This window comes from Lathamus discolor, chromosome 4 (genome assembly GCF_037157495.1).
Source record: "Lathamus discolor isolate bLatDis1 chromosome 4, bLatDis1.hap1, whole genome shotgun sequence".
NCBI lineage: Eukaryota > Metazoa > Chordata > Aves > Psittaciformes > Psittacidae > Lathamus > Lathamus discolor.
Genome location: NC_088887.1, coordinates 103,083,898 through 103,111,717, shown reverse-complemented (window position 1 = coordinate 103,111,717; position 27,820 = coordinate 103,083,898). Strand labels below are relative to the sequence as shown.

Genomic DNA, 27,820 nt, shown 5'->3' with positions numbered 1-27,820 from the left:
TCCAAATCCTGTGTAGCCAGTTCTCCCGAGAGCTTCCTCAGGGGGCCTATGTTGTCCCTAGTCTGTTTTTTGTTTGCTACATACCTGTAGAATCCCTGTTATCCTTAACATCCCTGGCTAGATTTAATTCTAACTGGGCCTTAGCCTTCCTAACCTGGTCCCTAGCTTCCTGGACAACATCCCTGTACTCTTCCCAGGCCGCCTGTCCTTGCTTCCATTTTTTATAAGTCTCTTTTTTCCTTTGAATTTTTTTTTTAATGTGATTGGAAGTTTTTGGCATTAACATTAAATCAGTGCTTTAGTTTTGGGAGCTGCTTCACTCCTACAGTCTTTTTAATGGATCCTTTTTGAGGATTAACCATCTTCGGGTTTCCTGGAACTCTGTATCTCCCTCTGAAATAAAAAGGGAGAAGTTAACCATCAAGTGTTACATTCCCTCTAAGCTTTAACTGCTAGAAATTTGCATGCTTTTTATATTTGCATAACTGATTATTATTATGAATTAATAAATCTGAGAGAGAGGAAAAAACAAGTATATTTCTGGGTTTGCAGGCTAGCAGAGCATCTAATTATTCTGAATACAAACTCAATCTTCATCTCATCATTCCTGACTACTTCCGTTACCTAAATGATGGCATCTGAAGAACATGAGCAGAATACTAAACATTTGCACAAACAGGATGATAACTGGCTAAGGAGACATTTTCATCAGCTACATAATCCCCACTAGGAAATGGAAAAACACTTTGCATAGGTATAGTTACAGTTCTCTGCAGGTATTCCACTCTGGAGGCCCATGCTTTTGAGCCCATGAACTTACATAGAAAATGCTGCCAGAAGACTTCTGAAGTGGTACTTATCATGGATATATACTCCATCTACACGAAACCTAAAAGAGGCATTTTCATCTTGATCTTCAAAGAGAAATCAATGCGAATATAAACAAATCTCCAGGAAGGGTCATTCTCATGATCAAGCGGCATTCATCTCTACTCCTACACAATGTACATTTGTTTCTCTCCCTGTTCATTGCTACAGTGGGCAGACAGCAGTTTGCATACAAAATATTGGGTTTTGATGTCCTTCTTAAATAAAGGCATCCTGAAGGAAAATACATCACAAAATCACATCATTATATTCTTGATTATAGCCAGAGAAATACTTTGTTATATGGTAGAAGCTGTGATGAAATGATCTGTGGAAATTTCAGATTTCTGGGCAAGTGGGCAACAAAGTTGTCCCTAGGGCTCACTAGTCTTGAGACTGACACATCATTTGTTCCAGCTCTTTCAAGCACTCATGGTCTTAATGGGAGAGCTGCCCCCAAAGGCACATGGAACTACTTCTACTCAGAGCTTGAATGATCAGAACCCAAGACCCCAGTCTGCTAAATAATGGTTTTATTTAAATTCAAATCAATTGATTACTCAAAATCATTATAAACAATAATGTTTTTATATAAGTAAATATATAAATGATTACTTAATTGATCCATAGACCACTGTAAAGCTGAGCCAAACAGCGTATGTTTGTGTGGAATTCTGCAGGCAGCAAAACCTTCTTCCGCTCAAAACCAGCTGGACTTAGGGACATTGAAGCCAGGCAGCTGCAGCCAGTGCAATGTTTAAACTGAGCTAATAAGCCCTGCTGTATGCCTCAGTATAACAGCAGGTGCTCAGAATGACATTAAATTGGCTGCTCAGATTGCATCAGAGACGTAAGTCATCAAAACATCCATGTTTTTCTCAGTTGTCAGCTAGCCTATCTTCTTCCTGCTCTGTGAAATACCACAAAAAGAACCTCTGCAGCACTTGGCTTCTATATTTGGATGGCCAAGAAACTGAACGCACCAACAATTAGTGTTTACAATTACCACGCAAAAGTGTTTCAGTGTTGCTTTAATATACAGGTTGGGTTTTCCACACCTGTATAGTTAAAACAATCATAGTTTCTTAGTATGTTTTGAAATCCAATGAAGACAGGCATTTTCTGAAAAGCCAACATAAATGAGATAACAACTCTGGACAGAAAAAAAATCAAATTATTCTCAAGAATAGGTTTCTTTTCAATCATGCAGCTCTCCTCTTATTTGAATGAAATAATTTCTCATTAATGTCAGCTTGAATGAACAAACTTCAGGTTGTAAATCAAGACATAATTAAAACCGAATAATATAATAATGACTGTGTTAACCTTATGACGATCAAGGGCTGCTTACCTATGTTCTAGTATTTCCAAACTATGCCAAATCTCCATTTTTATCTTCATGTTGCTAAGACCAAAGTCTGACCTGAAAGTTCTAAGTCACTGGTTATAAAAGACAATGCTTTCCAAACTGGACTGCAAAGCCAATACATCGCTACTAAGGGCAATTGAAACAATGAATAATTCCATTCATGTGCATAAAGTACTTTGAAAAGTTAAGAAAAAAAATCCACTGAGAGAAAATGGGTTGAAAGGGGATATTTTGTCACAATATGCTTCTTCTGAGACCAGCTATTACAGGACACTTTATTTTCTTTCCTTTGTTACAAAGGAAATTACAGAAACACAGTCATATGATTTCAGGATAAGTAATGGTCTACTAAAACAAAGTACAAAAAAAACCTAACATAATCATAGGCCACTGCTAACCCTCAGCAAATCTCAATGTCTGCCTGATGATCTGCCAGCAGAGACATTGAATTCTCCTAGCAGAGACACTGAATTCTCTAGCTTCCTGGCCTTCTCCACATGAGCTGTGTTGAATATCACAGGGCCCAGAAGCAACACTGGCTATATATGGGGTACCTCAGACCCATACAGTGAATTTTTCTGTACTGAGAAACTTCAGTTGTAGACTTCAACTCATATTGTACTACAATAATTCATATTCTACTAATATTCTGCCCTGGAGCATGAAGATCCATGGCTCCAATTTATAAAATCCTGTGATTCTCTGCTTACACAGAACGAAAGGATAAAGCTGGTAAGCAAATATGTCTACACAATTTCATGCTTATAATTTACTCATTATATTTTCAGATGTTCCCTTTACTCATTACATTTTCAGATGTTCTCAGTATATATTGTGCATGCTCACTGTAATAATATAGGTAAGTGGATTCATGGAAATGTATTTAGTGTGAGATACTAAATACACAGAGACCATACGAGCTCAGGAAATCTCCAAATAAGAAACATTTGGGAGAGTTCCAAAAGCAAATATTATATCCGCCTGCTTACACACTTTTGTAGCCATCTACTTATGGCCATTGGAGGCAGGATACTAGGTCTAAGACACTTTTGATGTGATTCCCTCTATTCTTCGTACTTTATATTCTCACCAGTTGCAGTACTGTTACAAAATAAACTTCCAATTTCAAGTTTACTCATAAGCACTACAATCAGACATTCATTTTATTTTTATATAGCTCAGAACAGGTGGGCTTTTTTAAAATTCTAATTTCTAACCCAGATTGCTAAACAGAAATCTGTTAAGCAATGAACCCTATATATGTTGTACTCTAAAATCACTAACATTACCATCCACAAAAAGCTTAAAATCTCCATTGGATAAAAAAGACCAAGCAAGACATTTGTTTAATTGAATTACTCTTAATGGACTACAGGGTATACTTGTTGCTCCCAACTCTGCAGTAATACAGGAATAAAAAATAAATCCAGTTTTAACATAGCTTGAAAGAACATCAGAGGTATTGTAAGATTTCAAAAAGGCCACTAAAATATATGTACTTTCAATATTGCAACATACTCAGTATTAAATAAAACTGATTAAAAAGCAGTAGAAAAAATATATTGCTACCAAGTCAGTAGGATTATGCTCAGTGATATTTACCAAGAACAGAAAGTTGTGATAGTAAAAACATAATACTTAGCCAAATAAAAAAAAAAAAAAAAGGCAGAAAACAGAGTGAATATAAAGGAAATTTACCTCAGTATCTGGCTGTCTCCCTTGCCAGTCAGAGCATCTGCTTTTTGCCTTTCAACAATTTTAAGTGTAGCTGAGGTCTGCAATAGCCATTTTTTTTACAAAACAAGTTATATCCTAACCACAGTTAAGGAAGTAAAATATTTTCAAACTAATTTTGACCAACTACAGTCTTACTGCCATGAATCATAGAATAGTTAGGGTTGGAAAGGACCTCAAGATCATCTAGTTCCAACCCCCCTGCTATGGGCAGGGACACCTCACACTAAACCATCCCACACAAGGCTTCATCCAACCTGGCCTTGAACACCGCCAGGGATGGAGCACTCACAACCTCCCTGGGCAACCCATTCCAGTGTCTCACCACCCTAACAGGAAAGAATTTCCTCCTTATATCCAATCTAAACTTCCCCTGTTTAAGTTTTAACCCGTTACCCCTTGTCCTGTCACTACAGTCCATGATGAACAGTCCCTCCCCAGCATCCCTATAGGCCCCCTTCAGATACTGGAAGGCTGCTATGAGGTCCCTACGCATCCTTCTCTTCTCCAGGCTGAACAGCCCCAACTTCCTCAGCCTGTCTTCATACGGGAGGTGCTCCAGTCCCCTGATCATCCTCGTGGCCCTCCTCTGGACTTGTTCCAACAGTTCCATGTCCTTTTTATGTTGAGGACACCAGAACCACACACAATACTCCAGGTGAGGTCTCACAAGAGCAGAGTGTTTCAATGAAGAAGCATTACATGTCATACTTCTCCGAATGAGAAAAAAAACCCAAAACAACTTATAGTCCCTTAATTGTACTTTTGAAGGATTAAAACATTGAGAACAAGAACTACTTAAAAATCTTTTATTTCCTACCTTCTTTCTACAGCCATTCCCAGCTTCACTGCTAATGCAAAGATATTAACAGTTATGCTGGGTATTTCCTGGGCTTTTTCTTGGTTTCATGCTGGAAAGTTAGTTTAAGCAATTCTCTCCTATTTCCCCAAGCAGCAATGAACAACATGAAAGAATCAATTGCCCACTGTGCAAACACATGGAAACACCGCTAATTACAGCCTTTCACCCCAGTTAACTATGACAGGGATGCAGTGACAGTCATTCTTGAGTATCACACTAAGCTACTTCTTTTGTATTATTCAGGAATTAAGAGTACTTTCAGAGTAAGAAGTACTAGAAATCTTTACAGGTTCCTTTACAGATTTCTCCGGTTTCTGGTATCGAATTCTACATATTACGTAATTTGCAGCAATGAAATTTAACCTCTGATTTCACCAAAACAAGGTATCTTGTCCCTTATCTTACAAATCTAACTGAAATATGTGCAGTATTGTCAGTCTGAGCTGGCTGGCTAGTTTGTCTTTAAAAGAAAAAAATTAGAAATACAAAAAGGAGGAACTGCTATTTAAGGTAGGTGTCACTCCTGCTAATAATTTGGTTCTGTTCTTTTCAACTGAAACATTCAACTAGCATAGCAGTCTTGTGACTAACAGATGGGCAAGGAAGTACCAGAAAATTGCTTCAGCTTTCACAATTAAGGGCACATTGATTATCTTTGGGAACAATGAAACTCCAGTTGATACAAAAGCAAAAGAAGTATTTAAGATTACAAACTGTAGCAAACTTTCCATTTCTAACTCTTAAATTTTTGTTTCTTTTTTTTAATCATAGAATCAGCTAGGCTGGAAATGACCTTCATGATCATCAACTCCAACCTTTACCCCAGGACTATCAAGTTCACCGCTAAACCATGTCATTGATGGCCTCATTTACATGGTTTTTGAACACTTCCAGGGATGGTGTTTTCACCACTTCCCTGGGCAGCCTGTTCCAATGCCTGATCACCCTCTCTGTGAAGAAAGTTCTAATGTCCAATCTAAACATCCCCTGGTGCAGCTTGAGGCTGCTACCTCTTGTGCTATCACCTGTTACTTGAGAGAAGAGACCAGCCGCCTCCTCCCTCCGCCCTCCTTTCAGGTAGTTATAGAGAGCGATAAAGTCTCCCCTGAATCTTTTAATCTCGAGACTAAGCAACCAGAAGCTTTTGTAATGGATTTGGCAGATATGAAGTGATAAAAGACTTTGACCTTATGGTATTAACAGATACGGTTGCTATATTAAGAAATCAAAATGATTTTTAAGTTACTGAGTCACACATTTTTCTTACCTTTAAGATCTCTGAGAGGTACATGCGACGCTCATTGTTAGCTTTGTGGTAAGCCTACAGTTATAAAAAGGCATATAAGAAGCAAAATATTTTAAAAATTGAATCATACAGGAAGAAACAAATGTACAGCAGAGCTTTTTTTGCAGTGACATATTTTGTGGAACTATTCTGTGTTCCACACACACTGTCTGTTTGTCAGACAACATAATGTCTTTCCTAGATTAGAGGCATACAGTGATTACAAACCTTTGCTTCTTTTTCCAGTCTAACTTCATTGTCTTTTAGCTGATTCCGGAGACTTTTCTTCTCTTCTACTAGTTGTTTGAGAACCTCCTTTAAGGAGCCCTGTGGTTATAGCGAATAAAACAACCTTTTACAAATATTTCCATTCTGTATAAAGATATTATCAACATAGTCCTTATTCTTCAAGCATTATGATATTTATTATTCTATTTGCTTCTCGTACACTTTTTGTTGACATGGTGCTGGCTGGCACACTGCAGAGGCAAAAGCAACTAACCATATGCTACAATTATCAGTTACGTGCTACACATTTCTACTGTGTTAAATGATACAGATATGTTTTTCCACACTGCTGTTCCTTGAGAGATTAGCAAAGTTATCTTGTGGTGACCAGGCAGAACTGCTCCTTACTTTTGACCAAGGTTCACTCTCATGGCTCATTTTTAGAAGGAGGAAGATTTCAGATGTCAGCTGCACATCCATTTTCAAACAGTTTGTCAAGAGAGCTCCTTGACTGGCTAAAGAGGCATACAGGATGTCAAAGTTAACTCATAAAAACTTGACTATAATGCAGTATTTTGTGGGGACACTGTCTTAGGTGTGTAGCCATCTGCTTTGTCTACAATTGGGATGAGGGAGAGTAACAGTCCATTTTTGGTTACTGGACAGGACAGTTCTTTGCTTGCTGTGTAGTGGAAGTGATAAGCTTGTTATCCTTTTATGATTTCATTATCCATGTTATTACATTACAAGCTAGTCAGAATCTTCCATTTGTCTGCTTAGGCCCATTGTGTAAAATAAGTGTTTCAGAATTTTTATTTTATTTTTTTTTTAATTTCTAACTCAAGCATCTCCCTAGACAGAATAGCTGAATCCTTTCACTTTCTGTACTGATTACCTGACCATTTCCTTAAGTTATTTCTTCTCCCAACCTTAATGCTTTGCAACGCCTTTATTCTCCAGATTTTCCTGGTAAACATGGAAAGATAATATGACTCTCCAAATAGTCCTCACCCTTTCCCCTTCCCCCCCACACTTTTTTTTTTGTAGAAATGTTTAACTATTTACCTATTTATCATGCAAACCTCAGATCCAGAAGTCTAGTATCAATATATGATCTATTTCTCAGAAAGTTTATGAATGCTTACTAAGAGTTAAAAATCCCAAACTTAATTTAAGCCTTAAGGGACAAATACTGGGTCTGGTCCTGTTTAGCATCTTCATTAATGATTGGAACAATGTGGTGCAGTGTTCCCTCAGGAAGGTTACAGATGACACCAAACCAGAAGGAAAGGCTGATGTGCCAGAGGCTTCTGCTGCCATCCAGAGGGACCTCAACAGACTGGAGAAATGGGCCAAGAGGAACCTTATGACACTGAGCAAGAAGTCCAAAAAGTCCTACACCTGGGGAGGAGCAACCTCATGAACTGATATATGCTGGAGGCTACCCCGCTGGAAAGCAGCATGATAGAAAGGGACCTGTGGGTTCTGGTGGACATGCTGAACATAAGCCAGAAATGTTCCCTTTTTGCAAAGAAGGCAGGTGGTATCCTGGGCTGCATTAGGTAAAGCACTGCCAGGAACTCAAAGGAGGTGATCCTTCCCATCTGCTCAGCCCTGGTGAGGCTATGCCTGGAGTGCTGTGTCCAGTTCTGGGCTCCCTAGTACAAGAGAGAGATGGAAATCCTGGAGAGAGCTCAATGAAGGGCCACAAGGATAATTAATACACTGGATCACCTCTCCTGTGAGGAAAGGCTGAGAGAGCTATGTCTGCTCAGGCTAAAGAAAAGAAGGCTCGGGGGGATTTTATTAATGTACATAATTACTGCGAGGGAGCGTGCAAAGCGTGGTGCCCAGTGACAGGACATGAGGACACAAGCTGAAACACAAGAGGTTTCCTCTGAACATCAGGATATACTTTTTTACTGTGAGAGTGACTGAGCACTGGAATAGACTGCCCAGGAAAGTTGTAGAGTTGTCTTCCTTAGAGATATGAAAAAAACCATCTAGACATTATCATAGAGCATTTTCATCTCCAGTCCATAACTTATATCCTTGACTTTGGACATCATCAAGACATTTTCTGGATGTGTAAAGTGATATTCTTACCAATGGTTTCTAACAGCCACCAAACATAAACATATATACCTGCCCCTTACATCTGCCTGCTTGATATCTGGGGTCTTCTCCTTTCTAGAATCTGCAGATCATTACATCTTTTATTCTTTTTCAGAACTTTCTGTACAACACATTACTGGCTGTGTCCTGGGTTTACCAGGAGCCGTTTTGCTCCTTCTTAGTAACTGGTGCAAGCTCTGTGTTTTGACTTCCAGCCTGGGCAGAGAGCTGATAACACCGATTGTTTTTAATTGTTGTTAAGTAATGTTTATTCTGGCCAAGGACTCTGTGAGTCTCATGCTCTGCCGGGGACGAGGGGAGGCCAGGAGGAAGCAGAAACAGGACACCTGACCCAAACTGACCAAACAGGTATTCCACAGCACGTCATGCCCAGGATGTAACGGAGAGTTACCCGGAAGGGTTGGGACTGCAGGGTTGGACGAGGTATCGGTCGGTGCTTGGCTGGGGGGAGTGGGGCGAGTTATTGGTCGGCTGGTGTTGAGGTGTTGTATTCTTTCCTCTTGTTATTTCCTTTATCATTATTATCATTGGTGGTAGCAGTAGTGGTTTGTGTTATACCTTAGTTACCGGGCTGTTCTTATCTCAACCCGTGGGAGTTGCATTCTTTTTGATTCTCCTCTCCGTCCCTCCAGGAGCAGGGGGAGGGCAAGAAGGGGGGGAAGTGAGCAAACAAGGTTTGTGGTTGGGTTTAAACCACAACAGGCTGTTACTGAGATTTCTGTAGGAATGATTTCTGTTAATGTCAAAATTTTTCAGGAGCGTGACAAAAGCCATGGCAAAAAAAAATCTCTCGTGTTGCCAAGAAAGAATGACCACTCTCACTGTTAAAAAAAAAAAATAAAAATAAAGAAATACAGAAGAGCTCTATCTTTCAAGAATGTTTCACACATGACTGAACTGTTATTAACTTTAATTTGCTATAACAGACACTCTGGAGACATGAAAAGAATTGAGGTTTTTTTTGGTTTGGTTTTTCTTTTTTTCCCCTAATTAAAGCAGAAGTACCTTGGATGCAGAAAAAATCTTTGTCCTAGTACAGAAGGCTTCTACATTCAATACAGCCAACATTGGCCAATTCAAGGAGAAAAAGTAAGCTGCCAATTAAAGAGAAGATTTGGCTAAATTCCACTAGGGTCATGTGCTATTTCATTACAACATCAGTGTCCGTACAGAATTAAACAAGACAGATAAAGAAGGCCTCAGCACTGTCAAGATAGGAAACCAATTCTCTTTGCCTTCTTGACCTCACTGCACATAAGCTTATAACCACATGACAGCATATTTTGTACAACATATTCTGTACCACCTACAATGTATTTTGTACCACCACAATAAGCTTAAATACAATAAATACAGAAGTTCATGCTGCTCTCCAGATTTTTTCTATGTAAATCCACAGCCCACTATTTATTTCTTCACTAGATTGTCCATCAGTGTTACACGAGACAGCAAGACTTGGTGTTGCAGCCGTTACAGTAGAGCAATTTGGTACCTCCTCAGTGGTGGTACTCACCTAATTTCTTTGAGTTCTTTCACCTACAAAGTAAATTACTTTAAGATAATTTTTCATTTAATCTTTTCAGAAGTGCTGTCTATTTTTTTGCTGCCAATGCAGCTGGTCCACTGCAGATGCCAAGGCATTCATTCAGATCTGGAGCAGGGAAGATATCCAACCTCAAGGAAACATACAGCGCACTACACTGCTTCTATAAGTAGACAGAAATAGGCTCATAATGTGACTAAAGTATACAGTTACCACCCCTATAGTATCTGGGTGCCTCATAATTTGTAATGTACCTATGCTTACAATTCTCCTGTGAAATAAGCAAGTTATAAACTACTCCAAATTTACAGATTGGGAAGTGAAGCTCAAAATCTCAAAGGGACTAGAGTCTAAATTGCACTTCAGGCAGAATGTAGCATCCTAATGCTAATAAAGCAATCCATGCAACGTCTTAAATTCTTCAGATGTGGTTTTGTCATATAACTTAGGTAGGCATCTGAGCTGTTTGTCTTGTGGTTACCTATAAGCACACACTTAATGAAGCTGCTTAGTTTGCTGCTGAAAGCCTTTATGGTGTCTCAAAGCAAAGCATCCTGATGGTCATCCCCCTAATGGGGCACAACCTGAGAGGCACACCACAATGCACAAGGAAGGAAACCTCTTATTTATAACAGCCTAAAAAATAATCCACAAAGAAATTAGATGAATTACACTTCAGCCCTCTGCTAACCTAAGAGCTTGAAGTCTCATATCTCATATCCTGAGAGTGCCTTTGGCATCATGCTTAACTGATGCTGAGAAAGACAAAATTTACATGGATGGAGAAGGAACAAGTGAGGATGGCTACAGGGTCATGCCTGCTTCTGGAAAAGAGGCAGGATGCAGACACAACTCTTGGATGTTTCTTACCAACTTCCTATTGATTTTCCATCTCTATTATGCACCCTGTTGTGAAACCCAGTCTAGCTGCCTTTCTCCCAGTTAATACCTGAGAAACTCAAGCAGCCAACTCAGCCTTCTCACTTCCATTCCTGGGTCCAGGATGCAGAGCTCAGTACAGTAATACCAAAGTTCTTATAGAAAGCTAGGTGACACAGACGTTCCTACTCAATTAAAAGACCTTTCCAGTCCCCAAACATTATAAAATGCAATTTCAAAAACAGGCACAAGGAAATTTTAAATGGAAAAAGTTCAGAGAGGTTCTAAAGACCCACTTTAGCCAGGACTGGTTGTAAGTGACCTCTGACACCTGTTCTCAAGGCAGTAACCGAAGAATTAGCTGAGACCTTATATATATGAAGTCTTTAGCTGCTGCACAATACAAATCAAGAAACAAGAGAACCAGCATACGAATCCAGCTAAATCATTAAGGGATGGATTTTCCTTTCCTGTATTCTGTGGGAAGCAAGCTGAAAGAAACCTCACTGAAACAGATTCAATTATTGATGCTGATGCTTATGTATGATCAGCTTAGTGCTTAATACATTTAAACAACAGAAAAGCAAAAGCTCACAGAAAACAGAGCTTAAGGCATACAGTAACACAGACTTGTAGCAGAGTTCTTGGAGTGCGGAAAAGCCTCAATTCAAAAAGCAAAGGCCAGTAAGAGCTCAAGAGAGCTGGGGCAGAGGGGGGAGCCTCCCAGCTATTTAGCACTCAACCAGAAGAAGAAATTACTAACAAAACTCCAGGATGAACTGGTAAGATAAATTCAGAAAAAAAGGCTTTTTGGAGGTGGTTTAACTGAATATTGAAATGTTTGTTGGTTTGGGGTTTTTTAAGTTTGATTTATTACAGGTTCTTCTACTAAGCCTTGAACAGCTGGACAATTTATTCCTGAAAAGGAGACAGAAGCTGACTAAAGCACTTAACCCAAATTTAAGATCCTTAGTTTTCAGTAAGTCGTCCATGTCAAACCACTCTGAGCAAGCTGGTAAGCTAAAAGACACACTGAGATTTTAAATGAATATTTTCTTTATGTAATGGAATTTTGCAGGGCTTAGCAAGATTCACTCTCAGAGCAATGACACATTAAGTCTTGCATCCAGCACTGAGAAAGCCCAGAGTTTCACAAAGGGAACACCAATTCTTCAGTTCTCCTTTTTTCTTTTCTTTTTTTTTCACACAATTTCCTTTTCGTTTGACTGAAGTTACATATTTGGCTTAACACTTGCCAGAAAATGAAATTATACAGAATGATACTGCAGCTGAATTTTAAGGCCGCCCACATAAGTTGCTCTCATTCTGGATTTTTCTTTGTCTTTCCTTGTCTGGCTACAAGTGGCATCGGAGGTGACAATTTCTGTGAATCATTTCACAACAAACAAGGTGACAAACCATCAGGAGACTCAAACTTGCTTTCATCAGAGCCCAGCTCATGTAGACTATTGATCCTTATGGCAACTTGCTTCAGCTCTAATCCTCTTTAAATTTCTCCATGAGTTAGAACAGAAGCAATATATCTGTCAGTCCTGTAGAAAAAAAAAAAAACAACACAAAACCAACCCAAGAACACAAAAAGCCTTCACAATCCATTCTGCTTGACATTCTAAATCAAATGAAGTTTTGTATAGAAAATAACCTCCCTTCCCTCCAGCACTAGGAGTTGATGTTCATCAGCTGATTTAGATGAATCTTTTAATCTATCATTTTAAACTCAAGAGCAAAAAGCAATACTACAGCTTTAATTTGAAAATTAATTTTAAGTTTATATTGATGAACTCGCTATAAATATATTATTGCAAAAATTATACATAAAAAATACTTAGCAATATGCACTCGAGATATATATATATACTAGATCCTAGAAGGGCTTCAGTGCAGGCAAAGAAAGGCTCCTGTAATTGTCTAAATGCCAAGTGCCCCCTTGTGGTTAGCATCATCTTTGTGTTTGAAACCAGACCGAGAGCTGAACTACGTGGGTGCAGTGTCTTCTTCACACCAAACATTGCCAACGGCCACGGAAAAGAAATCAGGCTGGCGACTTGTTGAAAACTTCAGGCTCCTTCAGTAATAGCTGTGGGACACTGCTGCCCTAAATCCTTACGTAACCTGGTCTCCCGGTCTCTCATAGAGGTTACTTGCTGTCTTGGGGAAGAGGAAGTTGAAACAGATACCTCCATTGCTGTGGCTCAGATTAACAGAACAAGTTGTTGACTCTGAAACATTTAATTTAGTATTTCTCCTGGTAGGCCTGAAAAGGGCTGGAAATTGCTTCCTTATACATTTTTTTTTTCTGGAAGATATTGCAGGGTCCCAGACAATTGCTTGGGATTCTTGGAAACAGTCAGTTAATAATAATGTTGCCTGACTGCAAGATTTTTACCTGATTGTTTTCTTTGAAATACAAAGTGTATTCTGCCTCTGGCAATACCACAAAGTGATTTGAGTAAAATAGTGTGCTGGTTTGCATGACACCACCAGGAGGAACAACTAATGCCAACATAACAAATGCAAATCAAAAAAGGTCTCTTGGAAACACCCAAAATATTTGTCTGAGGTCACCTGAAAGAAGGAGGTAGGGGAAGTCTGTGAGGAGGTAGGATACAGATTAGGGCAGTCAGACCAGACTATAGAACTTTCTCCAAAATATTCCAAAATACTCCAAAATTCAGTTTCATTAGAAGATAGAATACCTGATTTCTTCTTCCCATAAAGCTACTGGTGACTTAATCCAGCAAGAGGAAAAAGGTTCATTTGACAGTCACTTGCTAGGACAGCTGTCACCATTTCCTATGCCATAATAAAGTGCTGATGTTCCCTATAGGCAGTTATTAACACCTACTGAAATACAAAGTCTTTGCTATGTGTTCTCATACACCCAAGATCCCCTCCTGTCATGTTGCCAACACCTTCTCCAGTGTGACACTGCCACACATTCTGCTTTGAGTTTAAAACTGACAGAAAAATCCCTGAGGTGGCTGTGTGAGGGTCCCAGCTCTGTAGCCACTGTGCCCTCAGAAAGGCAGCTATGCAAAACAAGTGTCTGGCCCTTAATGTCACAATTTTCTCAGCTATGATGCTGGACATTCCTGAAAATGGTGATTTATGACAGCAACCTTGGTTCCTTGGCTAATCTTAACTAGAGCGTTGCTAAGGCAATGCTATCAGGAGTGTGCTCTTCTGAACTAATTTTGCAGTATGCCTTTCAGTATTTGCATACTAAAGCTGCTATCTAGGGATTCTTTCTTGCAGAAATGGTGAGAGAGAAAGGAATAATTTTCTTTCTGCTTATATGGGAAATTACACTTATCAGAGAGCATGTATTTCACCAAAACTCATTTTATGAAGAAATGCGAATGAATGCAACCTGTTTAAGAGGCAAGTAAAATCCACATCATGTTATACTTCAGAGAGAAGGCATTCCTTCTGTAATTATTTCTGAAGTACTGTATGACATTTGTATTATTCATTGGGACATAAAGGAAATTACTGACTAAACAGTTTTCACTGTTGGAACTCCCTTGTGCTTGTCACTGTTTAGGTTATTTTTAATCTGTCCTCAGTACACAAAAATGATTTTCAAAACCCTGGCTGTAAAAAATTTGTGTGTTCAAGGTATTGGTTATACATTTACTGTCAAGTGACACCTACATGAGTTTTTTGAAATAAACAAAAAAAAAAAGGTTTACCTCAAGTCAGTATAAGGCCTTCCGAATGAAAATTGTATATTTAAATGGTATAGGGGTGTTTTCATAGCAAGGAATCATTCATCAGTACGATTCTAATTCTAAAGCAAAATAGTGCAAGCCATCTGCAACAATTATTGCAATCTATCAACACAGAAAATCCTCTGTGCTTCCTTGTTCATCACTCCAGAATTTGCATTTGTATTCTTCTCTTTCATTCAGGTTTTTATAGCTTGCTGACTGCCAGGGTCCCTGATGACTAATCTTTTTTTATTTTCCCTGTACTGCTTGATATGGAAAGAATATTTTATGCTACCTATCTCTCAATGGGATGAATTACTCTACAGACATGGGTTTTTTCTTTCTATTGACTAGGGTAGGACCATAAATGACTAGCTGAGTGAGATTAATCCCTTCAGTTTCTTTGAGTTATCTCCTCTGTTAAATGCAGTTGAAATTGCTTAGGAAGTTACAAATTATTAGAGGTCTGTCTAATAACTCTAACTGCATAATTCTAACTTCCTTGGGAACATACCTTAAGAAGGCTTTAAAATACTATTTAATTTTCTACCATCTCCTGTTGCCATATTATAGAAATTGTACCATCTTGCTGGAAGAATCATTTTGCTGTTTCCACAGAGCTTCATAGAATCACGGAATCATAGAATCACAGAATAGTTTTGGTAGCAAAAGACCTTTATGATCATTAAGTCCAACCATTAACCTAGCACTTGCCAAGTCCACCACTAAACCATGTCCCTAAGCACCACAACTACAAATCTTTTAAATACCTCCACGGGTGGTAACTGCACCACTTCTCTGGGCAGGTTGTTTCAGTGCTTGTCAGCCCTTTCAGTGAAGAAATTTTCATATGCAATATGCATTGCAAATATATATTGCTATTTATATAGGAATATATTCCTATTTGTATGCAACTGAAAGCTGAAAGCTGAATACCATAGTGTACTTTTGATTTAGCACACACATACGATTTTATATACACCAACTCTCAGCGTTTTTACTTTGAGCAAGTGTAGATTGATGACTGGCTGCAAAGCTCTTTGTTTTTCTACACCCACTCACCACATCTGCTCTTTATTCTCATCTGTGGAGAAGTTAAATATTCGCCCCTACTCTTTTGAACAACTCTCAAAAACCTAAAAAGGATTTGGATAAACCTATATGCTTAAACACCACAAAATTATCTGTGTAATTTTTTTTTACCAGTGTTTTATCTCTTAAAAGAAAAAAGCAGCTCTACATTTTCCAGGAATATCTGTAAATATACAGACTTTTCTGATAGCTTCAGTGAAAGAAAAACAGCAAAACCCACAAAATACATCTATTTTCTTCTCCTCTATCCAGCTCCCAAAAATCGTAACAAGGTAAAATGAAACATTTCACTAAACCCCTAAGCACTTTTTTCCCCCTGAGGCTGACAAGCACAAGACTGTATTCATTCTAAGCTGAAAGGCTGAAGGAAAGACTTCAAACTTCAGAAGAAAAACCTACGGTTTGGCACATAGGCTCCAGACTTCCCTAGGTGTCATTAAGTCTAGGACTCTCCAAATTGTCTACTAGACTCCTTCTGGCAGCATGAATCTTTCAGCTTTGCTGACACTCTTTCCTTTATGGGAACAGTAATCAAACCTCTTAGAACCATAGCTCATAGGCAAGAAGGCAAGGCAGTATTCAGCAGGAATTAGAAATGCGCTGGATTGGTGCGATCCAGTTGCTGGTATAGGAAATTATCTCACTGGTAATGACTCTTGGAATGCTTGGCAAGGTGTAATTGAATTGGTTAACAGAATACTGGCAATTGGATGGAAATAACCACTTCTGGTACTCTAAGCGTGCTTGTCAGTCTGTGTCTGCCTCTTACAGGCGGACAGGAATAACATTGTCTGAAGCAGACTATATTGTAAATTTTCTAGATCAATGTTCTTTCTTCAAGACTTCTCTTCAAACATAGTCCCAGCTGTGAAATGAACTCTGTGAAATAGGAAAGTGGAATGGGAAAGATTTTGTTCTCCTTTTAATTAGGCTTTTGATAACAATTATTTTTTTTTTTTAAAAAAAGGAAATAAAATTCTTCCGACCTAGAAAACACCATGACTTTTAGGACAGTAGTAAAAATGGTAAGAATGTTTACTATCTGAAACCCATGAATCAGATCAGAAAGAGCAGTTAATTATTCACTCCCTGCTTACAACAGATAATCATTCCCATTAATAGGGCATGCAGCCTCTTCTAGGCTCAGTAAACTCCCATTAATCTTCAGAATCTGAAGCACAAAAATGTCACATGGAAACACTTGTGTAAGCATAAGCAGCTGGTCTACAAAGATGATTAAGGGACTAGTGTATCTGACGCATAAGGAGAGGCTGAGAGAGCTGGGACTGTTCAGCCTGGGAAAGAGAAGCCCAGGGGTGCTTATCAATATGTATAAACATGTGATGGGAGGAAATGAAGAGAGAGGGAGCCACTCTTCTCAGTGGTGCCCAGTGACTGGACAAGAGGCAATGGGCACAAACTGAAACACATGACACCATGACAAGTACTCACCACAGACATTTGATCAAAGGTGTGAACAGTGGACAATTTATCTACAAATAAGCAGAAAATTTGTTCCATTTATATAATTTCAGCATATAATCACTACTTTTATTGAAAAACAGCTACAAAAGCCCATTTCTACCTGCTGGATTTCCACAAATAAGCTCCATCTTGTCTTGAAGAATATTAATTTGCCTTTCCAAATGTTTGTTCCATTCTACTTGTGTCTCATATCTGGTTTTCCATTCATTACCTTAAAAACAGATACAGCTTGTTTTATTTCCCAGATTATTTTATGCCATTTCAAGCAAAAGTTAGCATTTTTTTAAACTGTTCCCATTTCTTTTTCTGGAGATGGAGAAAGTCTCCAGTTAGTAATCCTCATAATGAAGATCTTTGCATACAAAAGATCTTGAAAATATAAATCAACAAAATTTTTCATTGGGCTTACTGTGGCCAGAATACTAACCAACTTAATGAATTCATGTTGCCCATAATTTCATAAATAATTAACCAAGAAAAGCTAGCATGGTAGCATGCAGCATTCCTTAATTTCACATTTGCAACTTCTCACCTATGACAGTCATGTTTGAAAAGGGAAAATTTAAATTTCTAAATAAAAATATGTACCTCTCTAAGGCCTTCCAAAAGAATTAGTTTTCTACTCAGTCAGCAAGACTCTGGTGTAATTCACTTACCTTCATCTTCAACACTGCTAAGTCTTTTTTCCAACTCTGTGACAGTGTTTCTCAATTCAGATATTGAGATTTCAAGCATTTGCCTGTGGTATTGAAAGAAGTCAATAAATTGGCTACTGCATTAATCTTATTAAAATTAAAAAGAATAAATCAAATATATTTCAAGCTTATATATATATATATCTTGTTCTCATGGCAGACTCTTGTTCTCATGGGGGACTCCAACCACTATGATATCTGTTGGAGCAATGGTACTGCATGGCACAAACAATCCAGGAGGTTCCTCGATTGTGTGGAAGACAACTTCCTTCTGCAAGTAATAGAGGAGCCGACAAGGAGAGGTGCCATGCTTGACCTTGTGCTCACCAACAGGGAAGGGCTTGTTGAGAATGTGGTACTCCAGGGCAGCCTTGGATGCAGCGATCATGAGATGGTCTAATTTGAGATCCCCAGGAGAGTTAGAAGAGCGTGTAGCAAGCTCACAGCCCTGGACTTCAAAAGAGCAGACTTTGGCCTCTTCAGGAACCTGCTTAGTAAGGTTCCATGGGATATAGCACTGGAGGGCAGGGGAACCCAAGACTGTTGGTTGATATTCAAGGATCACCTGCTACAAGCTCAGGAGTGCTGCATCCCAACTAGAAGGAAGTGCAGCAGGAGGGCCAGGAGACCTCCTTGGATGGATAAGGAGCTGCTGAGGAAAATTCAAATGAAAAAAGAGGCTTATAAAAGGTGGAAGCAAGGACAGGTGGCCTGGGAAGAATACAGGGATGTTGTCCGGGAAGCTAGGGACCAGGTTAGGAAGGCTAAGGCCCAGTTAGAATTAAACTTGGCTAGGGATGTTAAGGATAACAGGAAGGGATTCTACAGGTACGTAGCAAACAAAAAACAGACTAGGGACAACACAGGCCCCCTGAGGAAGCTCTCGGGAGAAATGGCTACCCTGGATTTGGAGAAGGCTGAGGTTCTGAATGACTTCTTTGCCTCGGTCTTCACTGGCAAAGGCTCTGACTGTACCACCCAGGTCTTAGAAGGCAGATGCAGGGACTGTGAGAATGAAGACCTTGGGCCCACTGTAGGAGAGGATTTGGTTCGAGACCATCTTCAAAATCCGAACGCGCACAAGTCCGTGGGACCTGATGGAATCCATCCGCGGGTCCTGAAGGAGCTGGCGAATGAAGTTGCTAAGCCACTGGCCATCGTATTTGAAAAATCATGGCAGTCAGGTGAAGTTCCCAACGACTGGAAAAAGGGAAACATAACCCCCATTTTCAAGAACGGGAAAATGGAAGACCCGGGGAATTACAGACCAGTCAGTCTCACCTCTGTGCCTGGCAAAATCTTGGAGCACATTCTCCTGGAAGGCATGCTAAGACACATGAAAAACAACAAGGTGCTTGGTGACAGCCAGCATGGCTTCACTAGGGGGAAATCCTGCCTGACCAATTTGGTGGCCTTCTATGATGGGGTTACAGAACTTAAGGACAAGGGTAAAGCAGTTGATGTCATCTACCTGGACTTGTGCAAAGCGTTTGACACTGTCCCACACAACATCCTTGTCTCTAAATTGGAGAGACATCAATTTGATAGATGGACCACTCGGTGGATAAAGAACTGGCTGGATGGCCACACACAAAGAGTTGTGGTTAATGGCTCAATGTCCAGTTGGAGACCGGTAACGAGTGGTGTCCCTCAGGGATCAGTGTTGGGACTGGTCTTGTTTAACATCTTCGTCGCTGACATGGACAGTGGGATTGAGTGCGCCCTCAGCAAGTTTGCCAATGACACCAAGCTGTGTGGTTTGGTTGATATGCTGGAGGGAAGGGATGCCATCCAGCGGGACCTTGACACGCTTGTGAGGTGGGCTGATGCCAACCTTATGAAGTTCAACCTCGACAAGTGCAAGGTCCTACACCTGGGTCAGAGCAATTGCAGGCACAGCTACAGACTGGGCAGAGAAGAGATTCAGAGCGGCCCTGCAGAGAAGGACTTGGGGGTGCTGGTCGATGAGAAAATGAACATGAGCTGGCTACAGTGTGCGCTCGCAGCCCAGAAAGCCAACCGTATCCTGGGCTGCATCAAAAGGAGCATAACCAGCAGGTCGAAGGAGGTGATCCTGCCCCTCTACTCTGCTCTTGTGAGACCTCACCTGGAGTATTGTGTGCTGTTCTGGTGTCCTCAACATAAAAAGGTCATAGAACAGTTGGAACAAGTCCAGAGGAGGGCCACGAGGATGATCAGGGACTGGAGCACCTCCCGTATGAAGACAGGCTGAGGAAGTTGGGGCTGTTCAGCCTGGAGAAGAGAAGGCTGCGTGGAGGTCTCATAGCAGCCTTCCAGTGTCTGAAGGGGGCCTATAGGAATGCTGGGGAGGGACTCTTCGTCAGGGACTGTAGTGACAGGACAAGGGGTAACAGGATAAAACTTAAACAGGGGAAGTTTAGATTAGGTGTAAGGAGGAAGTTCTTTACTGTAAGGGTGGTGAGGCACTGGAATCGGTTGCCCAGGGAGATTGTGGGTGCTCCATCCCTGGCAGTGTTCAAGGCCAGGTTGGATGAAGCCTTGGGTGGGATGGTTTAGTGTGAGGTGTCCCTGCCCATGGTGGGGGGGTTGGAACTAGATGATCTTGAGGTCCTTTCCAACCCTAACTATTCTATGATTCTAAGCTGAAGTATCTACTGGTCATTCATGTCATTGCACCATCTTACCCATGTTTTTTTTTTTTTTTAATGTAATTTTGCCTATGGATACTACAGTGCCTTAAAAAAAAAAAATTAGAAGCATTTCTACTTTGTGAATTAAATTATTTCTATTAAGAAAAAGAAGACCAACATTTCCTAAAAGTTAATAATTGTCTAGCAGATCATGAGAATTAAATGTAGAGAGGACACTGGCCTTCATTTTTTACCTGAAAGATGCCGAAGGATTATGCTGGGTTTTTTTGAAACATGAAGGTGCCTGAAAGATGTGCCTTTTGAAATTCTGAATGAATTCTTCATTTTGACTCACTGCTCAATGTTTAATAGTAATTTTCTAAATTGTACCCACAGCAAAGCCAACCAAAACACACCACGCATTATGACTATCAGAAAAGAAAGCCAGTGATTAAAGATGAGTGTTACAAAAATATACAAGAGCTAAAGCCATTTTTTTCAGTACCTTAATCTTGTGGGGAAATATATTTGTGCCCACTGATTACTTCTGTGTACTGGTTGGGCTGCCAAACAGCTGACAAGGATCATGGAAACTGGGCTTTGTCTGCCTTGGAAGGTATGACCAGAAGTGGAAGCTAGCAGAGGACTTTGATGAGAGCACAACTCATCTGCACATATCTGACAATGTGCTGAACCACTCTCATCCTTGTAAATGGTAAAATAGTTTACAGGGCTACAGTGAAACACTGGGTGACTTGTTCAGCCTGGGGAAGAGAAGGCTTCAGGGGAGACCTTGTAACAGTCTTTCGATGTCAAAAGGAGGCCTAAGAGAAATCTGCAGGAGGACTTTTTACAAGGGCATGTAGTGACAGAATAAGGGGGAATGGCTTTAAAGTGAAAGAGGATAGATTTAGGTTAGACATTAGGAAGAAATTCTTTACTGTGAGAGTAGTGAGACACTGGAACAGGTTGCCCAGAGAAGCTGTAGCTGCTCCCTTCCTGTAAATGTTAAAGGCCAAGTTAGATGAAGCTTTGAGCAACTTGGTCTAGTGGAGAGCGTCCTGGCCCATGGCAGGTGATTTGGTACTAGATGATCTTTAAGGTCCCTTCCTATCCATCATTCTATGATTCCGTGGTTCTACGATCATACCAAGAGGAATATTCTGCTGACTAAATTACTGACCATATTTATGACAACAACCTCTTTGGAGATATTTATGGAAAAATATTCCTGCCTGTGAGATCTGAAGAACACATCCCACACCAGCATAGGTGCAAGCAAAATACAATGCATCACAACACAACAGCAGTTTGTGGGTTTGTCCTTTAAAGTTGAGTTTAGAAGACCAAGATTTCAAAAAACAATCAACGGTTCTTGGGTGCCTTCAGTTTTAGTGCCCAAATTGAGGTATTTCAAACACAACTCTGCAAATAAGGTAATTTGGTAAATGCTTTACAATACCAATATGATGATAGATATCTTTTGAATCATAGCCTAGTTCATAAAGCATGCAAGAGAGAAAGTCTTTGTGCTGCCCTATTTTTTGGTGGGGTTGTTGTGGGGTTTTTTTCCTGTTTTAAAGGACAACTTCCATGTCAGCATTGATCATCTCTTTCTGATCAGGTTCATAATGAAAAAGGCTTTTAAAGATGCAGTTCATTAGCCTATGAGAAATTAAAGCTCTGACAATGGAGCTGATTACTGAGAAATGGCATCACCTGTTGCACTCCTCATCCTCACGTTCTGTTAGTGACATTCCCATAGCTTGAAACATCAGATTTCAACTGAAAGCTGCAGAAGCAGAAGCAAGCCAACAGATATTAAGAAACAGAGGAGGTATGCCTGGAATATGGAGGGCTGAAGAGTTTAAATAGCAAGGAAATGTAAAGAAAAGTAATGTAAGGTAATTCAAGTAAGTTTTCAGTGCAAGAAACACACTGCAGCACAGTTAGACTGAGATCTCAAATGGCAGGGGAGAACTCGGTCTCCCTCTTTGCTCCATCACTATTTTTATCCCTACTAATGTTAAATTAGATAGGAGGGGCACAGAAAAATAATGAAAGAGCTAGTAACTTGCTGGAGACAAAAAGGGTATGGTGAAAGCTCCAGCGAAAGGTAGAGTTGGAACATGAGTCAAAAAGCTTAGATGCAGGAAAACCAAAGGAAATCTGACTGCTGCTGCCTGTTTGCTCCCATGCTAATGAGAAAGGCAGATGGCTAGGAATAAAAAAGACAAAATCTTACTACACTGCTGGTATCATCCCAATACAAACAGATGAGGTTTCTGTAAAGCACTTTTTTCTCAACCTCACTATGCTTGGAAAAGAAGGAATTATGATGACAGTGAGTGCTAGAATCAGATTTTTGAAGGAAATAACACTGAAAATTAAACACAGTCAAAGTTGTAACTAGAGCTGAGCTGTATCAAGAAAGTGTTTTCTTTTTCAAAGAAATCTTAACTAGGTGCTTGGATGTAGAGAGATAACACAAGAACAATGAGTTCTTTAAATCCAATGTTTTCAGTTTTTAATTTTTGTCACTGTTCCAAGACTATACACAACATTTCCTACATTAGGTTTTATTACTCCTTCTGCACCATTAGCAAAACTGCCAGCCAACTTCCACTTAAATTTTGTCCTGATGAAAATGCATACAGAAATGATAGATTGTCAGGTATCAGACTGTACTTGTGTCCTGGGTTCAGCAGTAGCAGTCATTTTTCTCCTTCTTAGTAGCTGGTGCAGCGCTGTGGTTTTGACTTTTGGCCTGTGAACAGCACTGATAACTCTGATGTTTTTAGTTGTTGCTCAGTAATGTTTACTCTGACCAAGGACTTTCTGAGTCTCATGATCTGTCAGCGAGCAGGGGAAGCCGGGAGGAAGCAGACAGGACACATGACCCAAACTAGCCAAAGAGGTATTCCATACCACAGCACGTCATGCCCAGGATGTAGAACTGGGGGCAGCTACCCGGAGGGGCTAGATCAATGCTCAGTCAGGCTGGGTATCGGTTGGTGGGTGGTGAGCAGTTGTATTCTCTTCCCTTGTTATTTCCCTTATCATTATTTTCATTGGTGGCAGCAGCAGTGGTTTGTGTTATACCTTAGTTACTGGGCTGTTCTTATCTCAACCCATGGGAGTTACATTCTTTCGATTCTCCTCCCCATCCCTCCAGGAGTGGGGGGCGAGAAGGGGGGGGAGGGAGACAGAGACTCCATGGCTCTGATTTACGGCTGGGCTTAAACCATGACAACTTGCTACACCAACAGAAAGTCTTATTTCATTTGTCAACTGAATCTGTTATTTTTTAAAATATAATTATTATTAAACATTTAATACTCCAACAGCACCCAAGAAGTAGCCAGGGTGAAACCTCGCTATTTTAGTCAGTGTATATGCAGTAAATTACAGTCACTGCCCTGACAGAGAAGGGATGCAGAAATAAATGATGTTGACCAACTTGGTAAATACTTCAGCTTTTGAACGTATCAGAGTATTTTGCACTTGTGGAGTTATTTCTAGTTGTGACAGAAAGTGATGGTCATGCCACGTATCTGTTTCTGTGAATCTACTGCAACTGTATATATCTGCCTACCCAGAGACTTTGGTCTGTACTTAGAGGGACTGTGGTGTGACTTTCTCTGCAACCTCACAGATGTTAAACATAATCAGACATATTCAAGGCCCATGAATCTTTCCCATGTCAATGGGCAATTTATAGTCATCACAGAAGAAAGACCATAAATCCTAGAAGCTCACATTTAAGTCACCAGGGGAACTTAACTACATCCTTGCATACTAAGCATAATAAGAAAGCTCTTGCGAAGAAAAGGAGGAAAAAGCACAGTTCAGATAAGAAGCCTGTGATTGAAATTACAAAAGAAAAAAAAATTGCTAAGTTTCTTTTTAAGACAGTGTACAGGTGTTATTTTAGTTGAAAGTGAAAGCCATTTAGGATAAAAGTCATTTTCCTCCACATTTTGCTAGTGAGATCTGGATATCAGGTACATGTATCAGGCAAAAGGCTGCCTGAAGGGATTTTCTATAGTGAAAAATTACAGGAGAACCTCAGGGCAAATCATCAGCTCCATAATGTGGCAGAGCTTCACTGATTCCTGTAGAAGACAAAATACATAGATGCCTTCAGAACCTCCAAGCAAAGCAGAAACAATACTGTGCAGTGCAAAAGGCACCACGGGGAAGATCACATCCAGTACTGAAAACTCCAGACTTATGAGACTTGTAGACAGAAGTGTGCTGGGAAAATGCTGCAGTTTTCCTTGCCAGGAAAGCCACAGAAGCTGAAATCTCACAAGCTGAATTAACACACAACTCTATCAGCATTAGCAAGTAGCTGACATGCATAAATATATGGCTTTAAGACCTCTGTCCATTAAGAAGTATACCACAGTATTACATGCCTTCTGTCCCTCTCAGAAACATTTGCCATGACATTTCCCAACCAAAACCTGTACCAAATCTTGAATTACAGTAATCCAGAGGCAAATTTAAGCTGACTTTCATTAAAGCCTTTGAAAGATTTCACAGTACTGCATCCACTATCACTGATCATCAGCAGGTACCATAGGTATAGACCCCTTACAGACAACAGATGATTCAATTTACTTTTTGAAGTAAAAAACTCTTCTTCAGCAGTGTTAAATGAGTGGTAGGTGGGCTGTCAGCAAACCGCCTAAATGGTACAATAATCAAATAAGCCAGTAAAAAGACAAGGGTGAGGTGGCTGTGAAGGAATGTAGATATCTGCAAGCCAGCCATCCTTAGCTGGCCTTATACCCAATGGAGAGAAACAGGCATCTCCTAGGGCGTGAGCCATCTCATACCAGCACAGCCAGCCAAAGTAGGTCAGGTGAATCACACCTTCAAAGAGCTTTTCTGTGTCATTGACTACACATGCCACTGGTTTAGATGTACCTGTCTAACAAGCCTAGACATTAACAGTTAGGGTGAACAAATAACTTCAGAAAAATCAGCAATAATGGTGTTGTCTATTTACGCTCACAGGATATAGACGGGAAACAGCTGTAGCATCCACCTGGAGCATTAAGTCTTTTACTGTCATGCCATCACAAGAAAAGTTTTAATTAAATATATATTTTTCTTTTATCAGCAAATAAGTCATCAATTCATAAGGTGTCATGGACTTTGGGCCCAACCCTGCAGAATATTCTCAGGGAGTAGCAAGAAGTTAAGGTACATGAAGAATCCAGGTTTTCATTGATGGAAAAAAATTACAAAAAAGAAAAAAGTAAAATCTGAGCAGTGAAACAAAGCCAATACCATTCTGCTTTTTACCTAACTCCCATAATATCAGACTCATACGTCAAAGTAAAAGACTTGGTGCATGCAGCGGATAACTGAAATATCAACACATACTGAGTTCAGGAGACTTAGTAAAAGGACATTTGCTTAAACGTTGGCGCAGGGATGTCCAACCTCCTTTCTGTGACATTTTGAATGCAGAAGCTGCCTACCCATTTTGACTCTGTTAATATTGTTTGCCCCATTTCCAGTAGGGAACAAACATTTAATAAAGTCTGCAATTTCAGGACTAGTTTTAAGAGATCTGCAGTCCAGACACTGAAAAAAACATTGTCTGGGGGGAGAATGTGTATGGAATAGAATGTTTAAAAATGGTATGGAAATGTAAATATTAAGGGTCTGATTTAAGGCAGCACAGGAGCTTCTGACATTTTCTAACTTTTAATATATTAACATTCAAAAGGCAATCATGTTCTTTAACGCAGGGGAAAATGTGTAACTTCCAAAGCAAAGTGGGAAAAACCCCAACCTAGAATCCCACCATTGTGCAAGCATTAACAATCATCAGGGCACTGAAATATCTGCTGCTTAAGCAAGGGAACTAACTGATACCAGTAACAAGTCCTCATATTCTCTGCAAAGGGCACCAGAGAGATGCCCATGCTTTCTGTGTAGGTTTCAGAGATATTTACTGATAGTAGAGCAAAATCCAGTTTTCCAGTTTTATTCAAAACTGTGGAAGAAAGCACATATAAAAAGCACCTCATTGCCCATTTGATCCTTCTCCCAAAAGGGCATGCTCCCACATAAGGACTTTTTCTGTTCTTACCCCATCGTGGCTTCCAGTCCCTGTGGATTGGATTTGGCTTGGCTACAGTTAATCTACTTCACAGTACCTGGTATGGTGCTGTTCTGGATTTGTGCTGGAAACAGTGTTGATAATTCAGGGATGTTTTAGTTACTGCTGCCCCGGCCTTTTCTCACCCCACCCTGCCACTGCGCAGGCTGGGGGTGCACAAGGAGTGGGGAAGGAACACAGCGGGGACAGCTGACCCCAGCTGACAGAAGGGATGTCCCAGACCGTGTCACGTCATCTTCAGTAAAGAAACCGGGGGTGGTGGAGCTTGCCAGGGCAGTCCTGCCTGGGATTGGCATTGGTCGGCTGCTGGTAAGCAACCGGGTTTTTGTCATCATTTGTTTTTCTTGTGTTTGTTTCTAGGTTTTTATGGGTGGTTTTCTTTTTTCTCACTTTTACCCTTTTGATTCTCTCCCCCATCCCGCTGGAAGGGAACCGAGCAAGCAGCTCCGCGGTTTTCGGCTGCCTACTGCAGCTAAACCACGACGCCCAGTCCCAGCTCCATTCTTGGCTAAATGATTCACCCGGCTTCTCCAGGCTCCCTGTGCTAGTGCCCGCCCTTTGGCCGGCAGTTCCACCTGCCCACCGTGCCCTGTTACGGCACACCTCCCCACCGCCCCGTCCGTGCCCCCAGCACAGCCGCGGCCCGGGACCCAACGCCCGACACACTGCCGCAGCCCCCGCCCCCGGCAGCCCCCGCCATTTTGCTGCAGGGGGGCGCCTCCCGGAGCAGCGGGCCGGGGCGGGCCGGGCCTCAGCCCCGTCCCCGCCGGGCACTCACTTCTTCCGCCTCTCTCGGCCCAGCTCCGGCGCCAAGCGGTGCGGCTCCGCCGCACGGCGGCCCCCGCTTTCCGCCATGCCGCCGCCGTTGCGCGGGGTGACGGCCGCGGAGCGCCCGGCAGAGACGTGAGGGAGCGGCGTGACCCGCCCTGCCGCCGCCGCGCTGTGCCCAGAGCCGGGACGGGCCCCCCCAGCCTCGGCCGCCGCTGCGGCTCTCCAGTAGCCCAGGGACAGCGGAGAGGGGTGCTTGGCGGCCAGGCAGGCGGCATGGCCCTCACCTCCCAGCCAGGATGTGCGCTGTGTGCTTCAGTCTGCCCGAGCTGTGCTGATACCACGGCAGCAGCAGGGTCACTAATCCAGGAGGATCTAGTGCCTTATGTTGT

General features: G+C 41.0%; 1 protein-coding gene across 1 annotated transcript; it reads right to left on the bottom strand.

Moving 5' to 3' along the window:
- Positions 1–27,515, bottom strand: CCDC169 (coiled-coil domain containing 169). Its single transcript, XM_065678388.1, has 8 exons — positions 27,439–27,515; positions 17,868–17,950; positions 17,312–17,422; positions 17,179–17,219; positions 6,346–6,444; positions 6,100–6,153; positions 3,935–4,011; positions 1–393 (listed from the first exon to the last, which is right to left on the bottom strand). The coding sequence occupies exons 1-8, from the start codon at positions 27,513–27,515 to the stop codon at positions 291–293; spliced, it is 645 nt and encodes a 214-aa protein (XP_065534460.1). The 3' UTR covers positions 1–290.
- Positions 27,516–27,820: the final 305 nt, after the last annotated feature.

Bases quoted from the DNA above. Each gene is read 5' to 3' on its own strand.
- CCDC169 (XM_065678388.1), bottom strand. From the start codon at position 27,515: ATGGCGGAAAGCGGGGGCCGCCGTGCGGCGGAGCCGCACCGCTTGGCG. The intron at 17,423-17,867 runs GTAAGTGAATTA...TCTGTTTTTAAG, and splicing joins TAGCAGTGTTGAAGATGAAG to GTAATGAATGGAAAACCAGA. The intron at 394-3,934 runs GTAAATTTCCTT...TTTTTATTTCAG, and splicing joins GGAGACAGCCAGATACTGAG to AGGGAGATACAGAGTTCCAG.